Below are 13,650 nucleotides of genomic sequence, written 5' to 3'. Positions count from 1 at the left end.
GGGACGGCTGCCCCGTGAGTTCCCGCACTGGAGCCAGGCCGGGATTGGCCGTGCGCTTTCGCGCCTAAGGTGTGGTAACTCTGCCCTTTGTCTAGCGAAGGTTATAACTATTGGGGGTCTTCCCGCCTTTGGGGTCCCCGCTTTGGATTTTGCCCGTGCCTGGACGTATGTGTCTGCCTGAGCTCACACACTCCCCTCAGCTGGACTGCAGAGACCTTCAGGAATTCACTTTCCTACTAACACCTTTGTGTGCCTAACGACCCTTAAGGACCCTTAACGACTCCTGCAGCTACTGGAGGAGGAACACAGACCGCACGAGTCAGCCTGAGTGAGTTATTTGGCTTAGCTTAATTTAGTAAGAAACCGCTATTAATTAATAGCTGAGGCCTTTTCCAACTTCTGACTTCCAATATAGTCAGATTATTGATGGTATCCTTGTAGATTAATTCTCATGCAACTGAATCTGCTTATTAAAGTAAATTAATCTTTGTATATATAGTTGTGGGGGCGGGTTTTTGGGAAAATAAAAATAACTATTTTTGATAAATGCCCGACTCGGCCACATATTAATTCCTGCTCTCCGCAACAAGCAGTCACCCAGAATACTGACAGATGCTCCCTGTTCTGTGACCACCACAATGCTTCTCTGCCACAGCGTGTGCCAGGGAGGGGAAAAAAAAATCCCCTGACTAACTACCATTGGACTTCCAAGAAAGCCAGATATGGTGCAAACTAGGTCAAAGGTTTACAATACTTATAAAACTGTGGGCACCCAAACAGAGTCCACCCGTAGGCATGCAGGTGTTCAGGCAACTGTCTGTGAGGAGTGCTGGAGCCTGGCACTCCAAGTCGAGGGAGACACAGGCATTGGCTGCATTAGGTGTGAGCAGATTAATAGTCTGCTTAACCTGGTGGCTGAATCAAGGGAATAGTGGAAAGGTTCAAGGCTAAAAGGGAATGTAGAAGAGATCTGGACATACAGCACCATGCTCTGCAGTCCCCCTTACCAGAGGGAGATGAACCAAGTAACAAGGGAGAATGGATGCAGGTACCTGCCAGAAGGAGCAAGGGTAAACCCTTCCAGCCATCTTCACATCCTCAGCTGCCCTTACACAACAGATATAGGGCACTAGAGGTTGAGGATGAGGTAGTCTTGGAGCAGGCAGAAGCATCACCGGCTGGGGGGGTGACTGAAGTAAATCAGTTGCCCCCTTGCATCAGAACAATTACCCAGAAGAAAATGAGAAGGGTAATTGTTATTGGTGATTCCATTCTGAAGGGAACAGAGGGCCCCATGTGCCAGCCAGACCCCATCCACAGGGAGCTCTGCTGCCTCCCTGGGGCCCGGGTCAGGGATGTTACCAGGAGGCTGCCTACTGTAGTGCAGCCCTCTGATTACTATCCCTTATTAGTTATACAGGCAGGGAATGATGAGGTTGGTAACAGAGGGCTAAAAGCTATCAAAAGGGACTTTAAGGCACTGGGGAAAGCAGTTGAGGGAGCAGGGGCACAGGTAATCTTTTCATCTGTACCCTTAGTCACAGGTTGGAGTGCAGAGAGGAATAGGAAAGCGTATTTGATGAACAAGTGGCTCAGAGGTTGGTGTCTCCAACATAACTTTGGATTCTTTGATCTTGGGGAACTTCATCTTGCCACAGGTCTGCAAGCAAAAGATGGGGTACAACTGACACAGAAGGGGAGAAGGACCCTGGCACATGATCTGGCTGGGCTTGTTGAGAGGGCTTTAAACTAGAATGGAAGGGGGAGGGGGTTAAACATGACAGTACCAGAGATAAATCAAAGGGAATTGAGGATGGTAGGCTACAGCTAGGGGTAACAGCAGCAGCCCAGCTGAAGTGCATGTACACTAATGCACACAGTATGGGTCACAAACAAGAGGAGCTGGAAGCTCTGGTGCTGGAGGAAAACTATGATATTGTCGCCATCACTGAAACGTGGTGGGATGGCTCACATGATTGGTGTGCTGTAATCAATGGCTACAGACTCTTCAGGAGAGACAGGCAAGGGAGAAAGGGCGGGGGAGTGGCTCTGTATATTAGGGATGCTCTGATTGTCATGGAGGTACAAATCAAGGATGATCAAGTTGAGTCATTATGGGTGAGACTTAAGGCGAAGGCCAACAAGGCTGATATCCTGGTTGGAGTCTGTTACAGACCACCCAACCAGGAAGAAGAGGTTGATTTATTACTCTTTAAGCAACTGGAGCCTGCTTCAGGATCACCTGCCCTTGTTCTGGTGGGCGACTTTAACCTACCAGACATCTGCTGGGACTTAAACACTGCAGAGAAGAGGCAGTCTAGAAGGTTCCTAGAGTGTGTGGAAGACAACTTCTTATCCCAGCTGTTAGGTGAGCCTACCAGGGGGGCAGCCCTGCTTGACCTGCTGCTCAGAAATAGAGAGGGGCTGTGCTAGTTTGAAGCAGGCTAGAATGTTTTGGTGAGAGAAAGTAGATAATTGGCTGTGAACGGAAAACAATGGTGATGTCTCCTTCCCTCACAGTCTCGCTGAGAGGTATGGGAACAAGAAAGTAAACATTACATAACCCTCTCACCATTTTGTTTTCACTCTGCTTCTGGCTTCAGGCTGAGCTACATCTCCCTAACCTCACTGCCACTAACCTTGCTTCTTAACCTCTTGGCTGCACCTCTATTCTTCCTAGGACTGGGGTAAGGTTGAGAGGGGCAGGGGGAAGGTGCAGGGGTGGTTGAGAGCCCCTCCTGGGAACTCAGGTTTCTGGGAGGGGAGTTGTGTTTCTGTATTACTTTTACCTTGTATATTTCTGTCTATAACTGTATATACTGTAAATAGCTGCTTGTATATTGTGCTAGCTGTAAATAAATAGCTTCATTTATATTCCCAGAGTTCGACTGAGTTAGCTGGGGTACCTTCTAAAGTGTGGGGGGGCGGGTAACAGCCAAACCACCAGAGGGGCTGGTGGGGGATGTGGTGGTTGGAGGCTGCCTGGGGTCCAGTGACCATGAAATTATAGTTTTCAATACATGGAGAAACCAGGAGGGGATCAACAGAACCTCCACACTGGACTGCCCAAGGGCAGACTTCAGCCTATTTAAGGAACTAACTCAGAAATTTCCTTGGGAAATAGCCCTTAGAAACAAAGGGGTGCAGGAAGGTAATAAATTCCGCATTTCCATTAAATCAAAATTAAAGATAGAAGTGACCTCTTTTGAGGTGGGCACCCATTTTCTCTGTATATTCACAATGTTTACTAATATGACTTGATTTAGTTACCAAATAAGAAATACTTACAGTGTTAAATCTTTTTGCAATTGCAACAAGAACATATACACCACCAGGTAGCTTGCCGCGCCTGCCGCTTGCCTGTCCCCCTTCTGGGCTTCTCCAATTGAGAGAGCCCCAAAGTGGAGAAAAAAGCTTCAAAAAAGTGCGTTTCAGCTGAGTTAGCCTCGATACTGCTCTCTCACTGAACCAGGCTCAATATATGGAGAAACCAGGAGGGGCATCAACAGAACCTCCACACTGGACTGCCCAAGGGCAGACTTCAGCCTATTTAAGGAACTAAGAAAGTTCCTTGGGAAATAGCCCTTGAAAACAAAGGGGTCCAGGAAGGTTGGAGCTGCTTCAAGAAAGAACTCCTGCAGGCACAGGAGCAGCTGTGCCATTGAGCCTGCAGAGGAGCCGAGGAGGGAGGCAGCCAGGCTGGATGGGCAGGGAGCTACTGAAGGGATTAAAGATTAAAAAGAGAGTGTATCACCTTTGGAAGAGAGGGGAGGTGTCCCAGGAGAAGTTCAAGGAAGTTGCTAGGTCTTGTAGAAAAAAAATGAGAGAGGCAAAAGCCCACTTGGAGCTCAGGCTGGCCACGGCAGTCAAGGTGAATAAAAAATGTTTCTATAAATATATGAGTGGCAAGAGAAGGGCCAAGGACAACCTCCAGTCCTTGTTAGATAGAGAGGGGAATAGAGTGACAAAGGATGAGGAAAAGGCAGAGGTGCTGTGCTAGTTTGAAGCAAGCCAGAATGTTTTGGTGAAAAGAACTAGATAATTGGCTGTGAAAGGTAAACATGGTTGTGTCTCTTCTCTCACAGTCTCGCTGAGAAGTCTGGGAACAAGAAGTAAACATTAGATAACATTCTCCATTTTGTCACTCTCTCTGCCTTTGTCTTCAGACCGAGCCACATCTCCTTAACCTCACTGCCACTAACCTTCCTTCTTCACCTCTTGGCTGCACCTCTGTTCTTTTCTCAGGATTGGGGGAAGGTTGAGAGGGGTAGGGGGAGGTGTTGGGGTGGTTTGAGAACCTCTCCTGGGGACTCAGGTTTCTGGGAGGGGAGTTGTGCTTCTGTATTGTTTATCCTTTGTATATTTCTGTATATAATTGTATATAACTGTATATATTGTAAATAGCTGCTTGTAAATTCTGCTAGCTGTAAATAAATTGCTTCATTTACATTCCCGAAGCCCTTCTGAGTTAGCTGGGGCAAATTCAAAAGTGTGGGGGGTGGGTTACAGCCCAAACCATCACAGGTGATTAACAACCTTCTTTGCCTCAGTCTTCACTAGTGGGACAGGTTGTCTCCAGGACAGCTGGACTCCTGAAGTGGTGGATGGAGTCAGGGACCAGTACAGTCCCCCTGTAATCCATGAGGATGAAGTAAGGGACCTGCTGCGTCATTTGGATCCTCACAGGTACATGGGACCGGATGGGATCCATCTGAGGGTGCTGAGAGAGCTGGCAGCTGAGCTGGCCAAGCCACTCTCAATCATTTATCAGCAGTCCTGGCTCACTGGAGAGGTCCCTGAAGACTGGAAGCTGCCAATGTGATACCCATTCACAAGAAGGGTCGTAAGGAGGAGCCAGAAAACTACAGACCTGTGAGCCTGACCTCAGTGCCAGGCAAGGCCATGGAACAGGTAATCTTGGGTGCCATCACACAGCACCTACAGGATGGCCAAGGGATCAGGCCCAGCCAGCATGGGTTTAGGAAGGGCAGGTCCTGCCTCACCAACCTGATCTCCTTTTATGATCAGGTTCCTGCCTGGTGAATGTGGGGCAGGCTGTGGATGTAGTCTACTTGGACTTCAGCAAAGCCTTTGACACTGTCTGCCACAAGAAGCTCCTGGCCAAGCTGGCAGCTCATGGTTTGGACAGATTCACTCTGTGCTGGATCAAGAACTGGCTGGATGGCAGAGCCCAGAGAGTGGTGGTGAATGGTGCCACATCCAGTTGGCAGCTGTCACTAGTGGTGTTCCCCAAGGATCAGTGCTGGGCCCAGTCCTGTTCAATATCTTTATTGATGACCTGGACGAGGGCATTGAGTCCAGCATCAGTAAGTTTGCAGATGACACCAAGCTAGGAGCAGGTGTTGATCTGTTGGAAGGTAGGAGAGGCCTGCAGAGGGACCTGGACAGGCTGGATGGGTGGGCAGAGGCCAATGGGATGAGATTTAACAAGGCCAAGTGCAGGGTTCTGCACTTTGGCCACAACAACCCCAAGCAGTGCTGCAGGCTGGGGACAGAGTGGCTGGAGAGCAGCCAGGAAGAAAGGGACCTGGGGGTACTGGTAGATAGTAGGCTGAAGATGAGCCAGCAGTGTGCCCAGGTGGCCAAGAGAGCCAATGACATCCTGGTCTGTGTCAGGAATAGTGTGGCCAGTAGGCTGAGGGAGGTTATTCTTCCCCTGTACTCAGCACTGGTCAGGCCACACCTTGAGTACTGTGTCCAGTTCTGGGCCCCTCAATTCAAGAGAGATGTTGAGGTGCTGGAAGGTGTCCAGAGGAGGGTGACAAAGCTGGTGAGGGGCCTGGAGCACAAATCCTATGAGGAGAGGTTGAGGGAGCTGGGTGTGTGCAGCCTACAGAAGAGGAGGCTCAGGGGTGACCTCATTGCTGTCTACAACTGTGTGAAGGGAGGTTGTAGCCAGGTGGGTTTGGCCTCTTCTCCCAGGCAACCACCATTAGAACAAGGGGACACAGTCTCAAGTTGTGCCAGGGGAGGTCTAGGCTGGATGTTAGGAGGAAGTTCTCTTCATAGACAGGGATTTCCCATTGGAATGGGCTGCCCAGGGAGGTGGTGGAGTCACCGTCCCTGGAGGTGTTCAAGCAAAGCCTGGATGAGGCACTTAGTGCCATAGTCTGGTTGACTGGCTAGTACTGGGTGCTAGGTTGGACAAAAACAAATCAAACAAGAGAAGAAGGAAAAGGGGAGGGAGAAATAAATAGATAAAATCAAAGAGCATAGATTGAATGAGATCAGTTAGGACCACCAGTATAGACACCGAAGTGAAGAGGAATCATTTCAGCGGTTCATCTGGTTCTGTGCTAGAGATATTTGATAGTTCTCTAAAATTTGTAATGTCCACATAACAATGAATATCCAGTTGAACGAACTTTGGAAACAATAAAGTAATACATATTACCAAATCATTACATTACCTTAGAAAGAATATATGTGATTTTAGTCTAACACCTCCTTCACATTAAGTTCAATTTGGGATATGAATAGAAATTTTTTTTTCTTAAATTACCAACATAGTTAATAATTCAACTACCAAAATATATATTTTAAAAATTACTTACGGTAGTGCTGAGATTTTAGAAACAATAAACAACATCAATTGTACTTCATTCAGGCTCACATTTCAAAATAAGAGTAACTTAAAATAATTTTGAAAAATAAGAACTTTGCTTTCCATCCATTAAGATCACAAATAAAGAATACCACATAATTAAAATATGCATATATGAGAGATCAGTTCTTTGTTGGAGGGGAATGGAGATGAACCACCTACACTAATTAAACAGAACTGAACTACGTGACAATGACAGGATGTTTTTTAATATATCTATGGGATTTATAAACATATATATATATTTATATAATATATAGTGTATACACACAATCCTTTTACCTTTATCTTGTACTTCTTTTGAAAATCGCTCCCTTTCAATAGCTGATTCACGTTCTATCCGTTCAATTTCAGCCAATGCATCCAATTCTACTTCATCATATGATGTTATAGTTCCTTGTTGTGAAACCTGTTGCTGTGTCTGTACCACAGGAGTTTGAGGTTGTTTTGCAGTAACTGAAGCGTTCTGTTGTAAAACAGGCACTTGTTGTGCCTGAAGAAAAACTGTTTGTTCGTGCTGCGGCAAACACTGAGCAGCATTTAGTGGGCGGTTAACATCCTGTGGAGTAATGGGTGTTTTAGAAGTCTGTCCTGGGTACTGCACATTAAAAGGAATATCACCCTCTGACACACTGCTGTTTTCCAAACCAGAAAGCATATCATCGTGCTGGTCCGTATCCGAAGATCTCACACGAGAGAGTCTTAATGTAAGCTTAGTGGAATCCTTGGAAGGAGAACTAATGATATCATACATTGCAGCTTTTTCAGTCAGGTCTTTTTCATCCTTGCCTAACTTCATTTTCTTTTGTTTCTTTTGCTTTCTTTCTGGAGAATCTAACAAAATGTCTGGGGGAACATCTCTAGGTGATGAATAAGGTGGAGGCTGAGATTGTTGGATTAAAGGTTGTCTTGATCCTAGAATAATAATTCAGAAAAACTGAACAGTTATGTTGTTCCACGTTTATATAAAAACACACTAAATATAACCTACATATTTTTAATATGCATTTGGACATGTATCTGTGTTCATAAAGTGAGATTGGCAGGAAGTACATAATTCCTAGATCAAGATATAATCCAGATAGTTGCAGTGTGTTTCCTAAAAATTTTAGCCATGCACTGCAAGTAGAGAAGGAATCACTTCCAAGAAAATGGAATAGAACATCCATTAAAAAAAAGTACCTATTACTATTAGAAAACAGTCAATGAATATAAGTTGACTATACAGAAAAAGGAACTATCAAAAAGATTCTTAATACAGTCCAGGGACTTAAGGATCAGTGTATAGGCATCAGCCATTTCAGTCAACCTCCTTAACTTCTATCAATCACTTTGTTTTCAATTTCTTTTTCTTTTTTTAATAAATCTTAGGTAAACTGATTCCAAACTCCCCCACTCATTACCAACTAAAACCCACTAATCTCTTAGAACATTTTTTGATCATTCCCTGCCTTATCTCCCCTCCCCCTTTTTTTTAACATATTCATTTTTACTTCTACATGCACACAATTTCAGGCTTTGAATATATCTAGATAAATTTTCAAAAGAGGACATTTTAATTAAAAACATTCTCCAATTAATCACATGATTTTTTTGTTCCTAAAATTAAACCATCTCCCCATAACTGTAAGCCCACAAAAAGCTTTGAAAAACAAAGAAACTTTTCAACTTGTCCCAATTATATTTTTGAGCTATAATTTTTGGCTCCCTCCTGGAGGGTGAGGAATTAAAAATTCATTAAGTATTTCTAAGCTTATTGGCTGGAACAATAGAGCCAACCTCCTTTTGTTAAAGTATGTATTTATTTAACCCCATTCATCCACTGGGGAATGCTGATCTTCACAAAGCAGTGACTGAGACTTTTAGTCATTCTGGTTTAGGTCATCATATGTCAATACTTCTAACAACACTCAAAAACTAATTAGAATACAAGCCTCCATGTGCTTAATTCAAGATACAACACTGAACAAGAAAGCAGCTTTTTTCTGAAAGTTAAATTTCTATCTCATATTTTAAGAAATATTAAGAACCATTAAGCACTGCACTGACCTGTAGATGAAAAAAAGTAAGGATACCTCTAGCAAAGCTTCAGTGCACATAAAAGATGCGCCTTGAACAATGACTTCTTTGCACAGACTACTATACTTATTTTCTCTCCCCAGTACATACTGTGGGAAGTCTTATAACCTCTGTATGTAGCATGGGGTATAAAATGGGTTTGTCTTACCCGTTTTTGATCATCATCATCAACTCTATATTCTGCCAATAAAATCCACAATGTTGGGAAGCCCTGTTTTGGCTCATCCTGGTTCTTGAGATCTTTTCACTATTCCATTTCTCCTCATTAAATTAGACACTGAACACACTCAACCAACTAGTACTGAAGACCTGGCTACACCCTATGAAGATCTTTCACTTGCCTTCCACCAGATTCCTTTTCAACACACTTCTAATCAATGCGTCTTTAGAAAATAATTAACAATATTATCTCACTGTAACATATAGCAGAAACTATTAGCTACTAATTTCTTTTAAGGCAGTGACTACCACTCACTGGAAATACGGGCTGCATTTTTATTTCTACATATATTAGAGGCAGCTTGAAACTTTTTAAAGAGATCTTACTGACATCTTACTCTTGAATTATCTCTTATATAAATACTTCCAAAGTTGCAACAATGGAACTTTTGCTGGTTTTCACTTACATTTCAAAGACAGGACACAGATTTGATTCTCCCTTGTCCTAATCTTTTAAGTAAATTTGACAAGATTGTTGTGATTTGTATTCATTGTTTTTCATGCTGAAAAAATAACAGTGCAGCAACAGATAAGGTGGTTCTTTTTATCTTTGGGTAGATTTGAGGAAGTCAGCAGGATTTCAAGTGCATTCCACTGAATATACACTGAATTGAGTAAATGAAAAAAAAAGTAGTTTTCCTTTTCCTAAGCAGCACTACAAATACCTATTTAAAAGTATCTTCCTCCTCAAGGAAATTCTTGAAAAATGTTGATAGTAGAGCTTAAGAGTATATGTTCTGGCAATAACTTCATATATTTCAAATATGGCTATGCCTCTGGCAACAAAGGGGCTTAGAAGCTACAATATCTATGTACTGAGGTGAAAATAATTTGAAAAAGATAAAGCATTCTATAACAATTCTGTTCTACCACAGACATAACAGTTTTGAACAGGTATCACATATTGAACATATACCACATTCTGTTAGGTGCTTAGATTTCAGACAAAACATTACCCATGATACAGAAGTGTGCCTATTATTACTGGAGTCAGTCTGAAATATTTCCTATGGGAGAAGGCTTGAGCCATCATACACCCAAGAACAAAACTCTTAGAAGACTTGCTGATAACAGAAGAAATGTTTTTATGGATAGAACACCTAGACAGGCAGAAATGATCCCATTTGCGGAACTTGTAGAGATTCCATAGTTGAAAAGGTCTGTTCTACAAAATGCTGTCAATGCAGTAATTTGTACAATGATCTTTGGAAATTGTTTCTCAAAATGAACAAAATTTCAGAGAATTCTTAAAACAGAGAAATATGTAGACAGATTTTGAGTGTAAATCTAGGTCTATGAAGTAATTCAGGAAAAAAACTAATTTTCTGCAGTTGATTTTCTATAATATCAGTAAAAAAAACTTTGTCCAAACTTTTTTTGTATGGTAAGTATATGTAAAACTTGTGACATGTGAAGAGATTCACCACAGATTTTGGAAGGTCATTATAGCATTACTGAATAGGAAATACTGATGGCTATCCAGATAATGCCAAATGTAGCTCTGAAACAGGTAACATCATAGTAAGGCCTCTACAGAGAACAAATACACTCATCAAGAATACAGAAATACAGAATGACAGAAGCATCCAGATTGGAAAAGCCCCTCAGGATCACCAAGTCCAACCTATAACCCTACTCGACAAGATTCACCTTAAACCATATCCCTAAGCACCACATCCAAATGACCCTTAAACACATCCAGGGCCAGTGACTCAAGCACCTCCCTGAGCAGCTCATTCCAGTGCCTGACTACTCTCTCCATGAAAAACTTTTTCCTAATATCCAATCTAAAGCTACCCAGTCTCAGCTTGAGGCCATCCCCCTTGTTCTGTCTCAAATTACCTGTGAGAAGAGACCAGCAGCCTCTCCACAATGTCGCTTCAGGTAGTTGTAGACAGCAATGAGATCTGCCCTCAGCCTCCTCTTTTCAAACTAACCATCCCCAGCTCCCTCAGTCACTCCTCCTAAGATTTATTCTCTAGGCCCTTCACCAGCTTTGTTGCCCTCCTCTGGACCCGCTCCAGCACCTCCACATCTCTCTTCTATTGTGGTGCCCAAAATGGAACACAGTACTCAAGGTGTGGCCTCCACCAAAGCCAAGTACAAGGGGACAATCACCTCCCTGCTCCTGCTGGCCACAGCATTTTTAATCCAAGCCAGGATGCCATTGGCCTTCTTGGCCGCCTGGGCACACTGCTGGCACATATTCAGCTGTCCGTCTATTGCAACCCCCAGATCCCTTTCTGCCAGGCAGCTCTCCAGCCACACTGCCACAAGCCTGTAGCGTTGCTTGGGGTTGTTGTGACCCAAGTGCAGGACCTGGCATTTGGCCTTGTTGAAACTCATCCATTAATGTTGGCCCATTGATCTAGCTAATCCGAGTCCCTCTGAAGAGCCTCTCTACCCTCATTCAAATCAACACTGCCACCTAACTTGGTGTTACCTGCAAACTTACTGATGAAACTCTCTAAGCCTGAATCAAGGTCATCAATAAAGATGTTAAAAAGAAGTGGTCCAAACACAGATCCCTGAGGAACACCACTAGTGACCAGCTGCCAACTGGATTTAACTCCATTGATCATCACTCTCTGGGCCCTCCTGTCCAGCCAGTGCTATATCCAGGAGACAGTGTGCTCATCCAAGCCATGAGTAGCCAATTTGTCTACAAGAATTTTGTGGGGAACAGTATCAAAGGCTTTTTGAAAGTCTAGGAATACAACATTGACAGCCTTTCCCTCATCCAGCAGCCAGGTGATCTTGTCATAGAAGGAGATCAGGTTGGTCAGGCAGGACCTGCCCCTCATGAGTCCACACTGACTTAGCCTGATCCCCTGCTTGTTGTCTATATGACCTATGATGGCATTTGAGATGACCTGCTCCATGACCTTCCCTGGTACTGAGGTCAGACTGACAGGTCTATAGTTTCCCAGATCTTCCTTTCTGCCCTTCTTGTAGACAGGTGTCACATTTGCTACCTTCCAGTTCATTGGCACCTCCCCAGTTATCCAGGACTTCTGGTAGATAATGGAAAGTGGCTTGGTGAGCACATCTGCCAACTCCCTTAGTACCCTTGGGTGCAACCCATCCAGCCCCACAGTCTTGCATACATCTAGGTGACGCAGCAGGTCAGTGACTGCTTCCCCATTTATTGTGATGTCCTCATTCCAATTCCCCTCCCACAAGAACAAGGGGTAGTGATTGTGAGACCTCTCTCAACTGCTTATAAAAAATTTTATCTACCTCTTCATCCTGATTGGATGGTCTATAGCGTATTCCCATCACTTACCTCTGCAATCTTTTAGTAACAGTGATCCTGACCCATCATATAATCCGGGGGCTGGTTATCTGTAGTAATTAGTTTTCCTACTGATTCCTAGTGATAGATTGCAGTCAGTTGTGGAAGAATTTCTCACCAGTCGAGGACATAAAGTCATAAACATGGGTAACTTGCGCTGAGAACGTCCTTGGTTCCCAGCGAGGCTAGGAAATCGAGATGTAAACAACTGAGCACCCCACACACAGCTGCAGTGGGCAGAGACTAGATAACCAAGGGGGCTGGAGTGGGTGGTCTGGGAGGCTGACCCTTAGAATGTTGTGATAAGCTAACCTATGCACACATTACATGTAACTCTGGACCCTCTGACTGTAACCAATCTTAAGCTGAGCACGCCTCTTGCTAGAATGCATATAAGTCACTGTATCACGGAAATAAAGTGGATTTGACCATCTAACCATATTGGTGAACAAAGAGTCATCTTCCCATAGCGCTCCACCGAACGTGATTCCCAACAGTCAGTATGGAAAAAGTTTTATCAGCTACTGTGTGCTGTAACAATTTGTAAACACTTTTTTTACTGTGACTCTTACTAATTTCTTATCATATCCTTTATAATGCAAGCAGCTATAACATGCATTGCATTGACAGCAACTTCGCCTTCTTAAAAATGTAAAGTTTCAAAAACACTTCTTTGTTTGTTTACCATGGAACAGTTTCACTTGCTCATTGTACATCACTAACTTGGGTAGCCACCAGAAATATCTGTCCAGGAGACTGCATGAATTATTGACATCTAAAACTTACAGTTGCTGTCTGCACACTATCTAATTATGCCACAATAATCTGCAATGGAACCATAAAAGAAACCCCCTCCTTACCCTCTAAGATACCTTTACAGAATAAATAAGAGGCCCTGGGTATGGTTTATAAATTTGTAACACGAATCTATTATCACCAAAGAGCATCTATATTCATATATGACAGTAGTAACATACAAGGACATCTACAGTACTTTTCTGATGTGCTGGTTTGAGACTAACTGAAATATTTTACTGAGAGAAATTAAATCCTTAGCTATGAAAAGAAAGAAGAAAAACACCATGTGCCCTATATCACCATTCTTCTGCTGAGAAATGCGACTAGTCAAAATACAGATAAGACAGGCACTTCACACACATACACTGCTCAGCTCCTCACTTCAGGCTGTGCTTTCTGGTGGTCTGGTCCCTGGCTGATTCTGCCTTTAACTCTCTAATCCACCTACCCCCTTTTTTCCTCCAACCTCTTTGTCATCTCTTTTTGACATCTCACCTCAGATCTCCAGATTTATCATGTGAGATATACGTGGGTTGATCTGGTTATTTCTGAAGTGAGGGAAAGAGGGAGGGGGAAGGGGGTTTGGGTTGGGAGCCCACCTGGGGACTCTGTTTCTGGGAGGGGTACTGTGTTT

At 43.6% G+C, this 13,650-nt stretch overlaps 1 protein-coding gene across 3 annotated transcripts in view; it reads right to left on the bottom strand.

Moving 5' to 3' along the window:
• Positions 1 to 13,650, bottom strand: part of LOC135173778 (nipped-B-like protein) — a 265,346-nt gene that overhangs the window by 143,171 nt on the left and 108,525 nt on the right. For 2 of the 3 annotated variants that reach the window (XM_064140921.1, XM_064140922.1), the window contains one exon: positions 6,908 to 7,540. The exons of the other annotated variant lie outside the window; for it this stretch is intronic. In XM_064140921.1, the coding sequence (XP_063996991.1) occupies positions 6,908 to 7,540 (633 nt within the window). The remainder of the gene's footprint in view (positions 1 to 6,907; positions 7,541 to 13,650) is intronic. 3 annotated transcript variants of the gene reach the window in all.

This window comes from Pogoniulus pusillus, assembly GCF_015220805.1.
Source record: "Pogoniulus pusillus isolate bPogPus1 chromosome W unlocalized genomic scaffold, bPogPus1.pri SUPER_W_unloc_1, whole genome shotgun sequence".
Classification (NCBI taxonomy): Eukaryota; Metazoa; Chordata; class Aves; order Piciformes; family Lybiidae; genus Pogoniulus; species Pogoniulus pusillus.
This window is presented reverse-complemented; position numbering and strand designations above follow the sequence as displayed.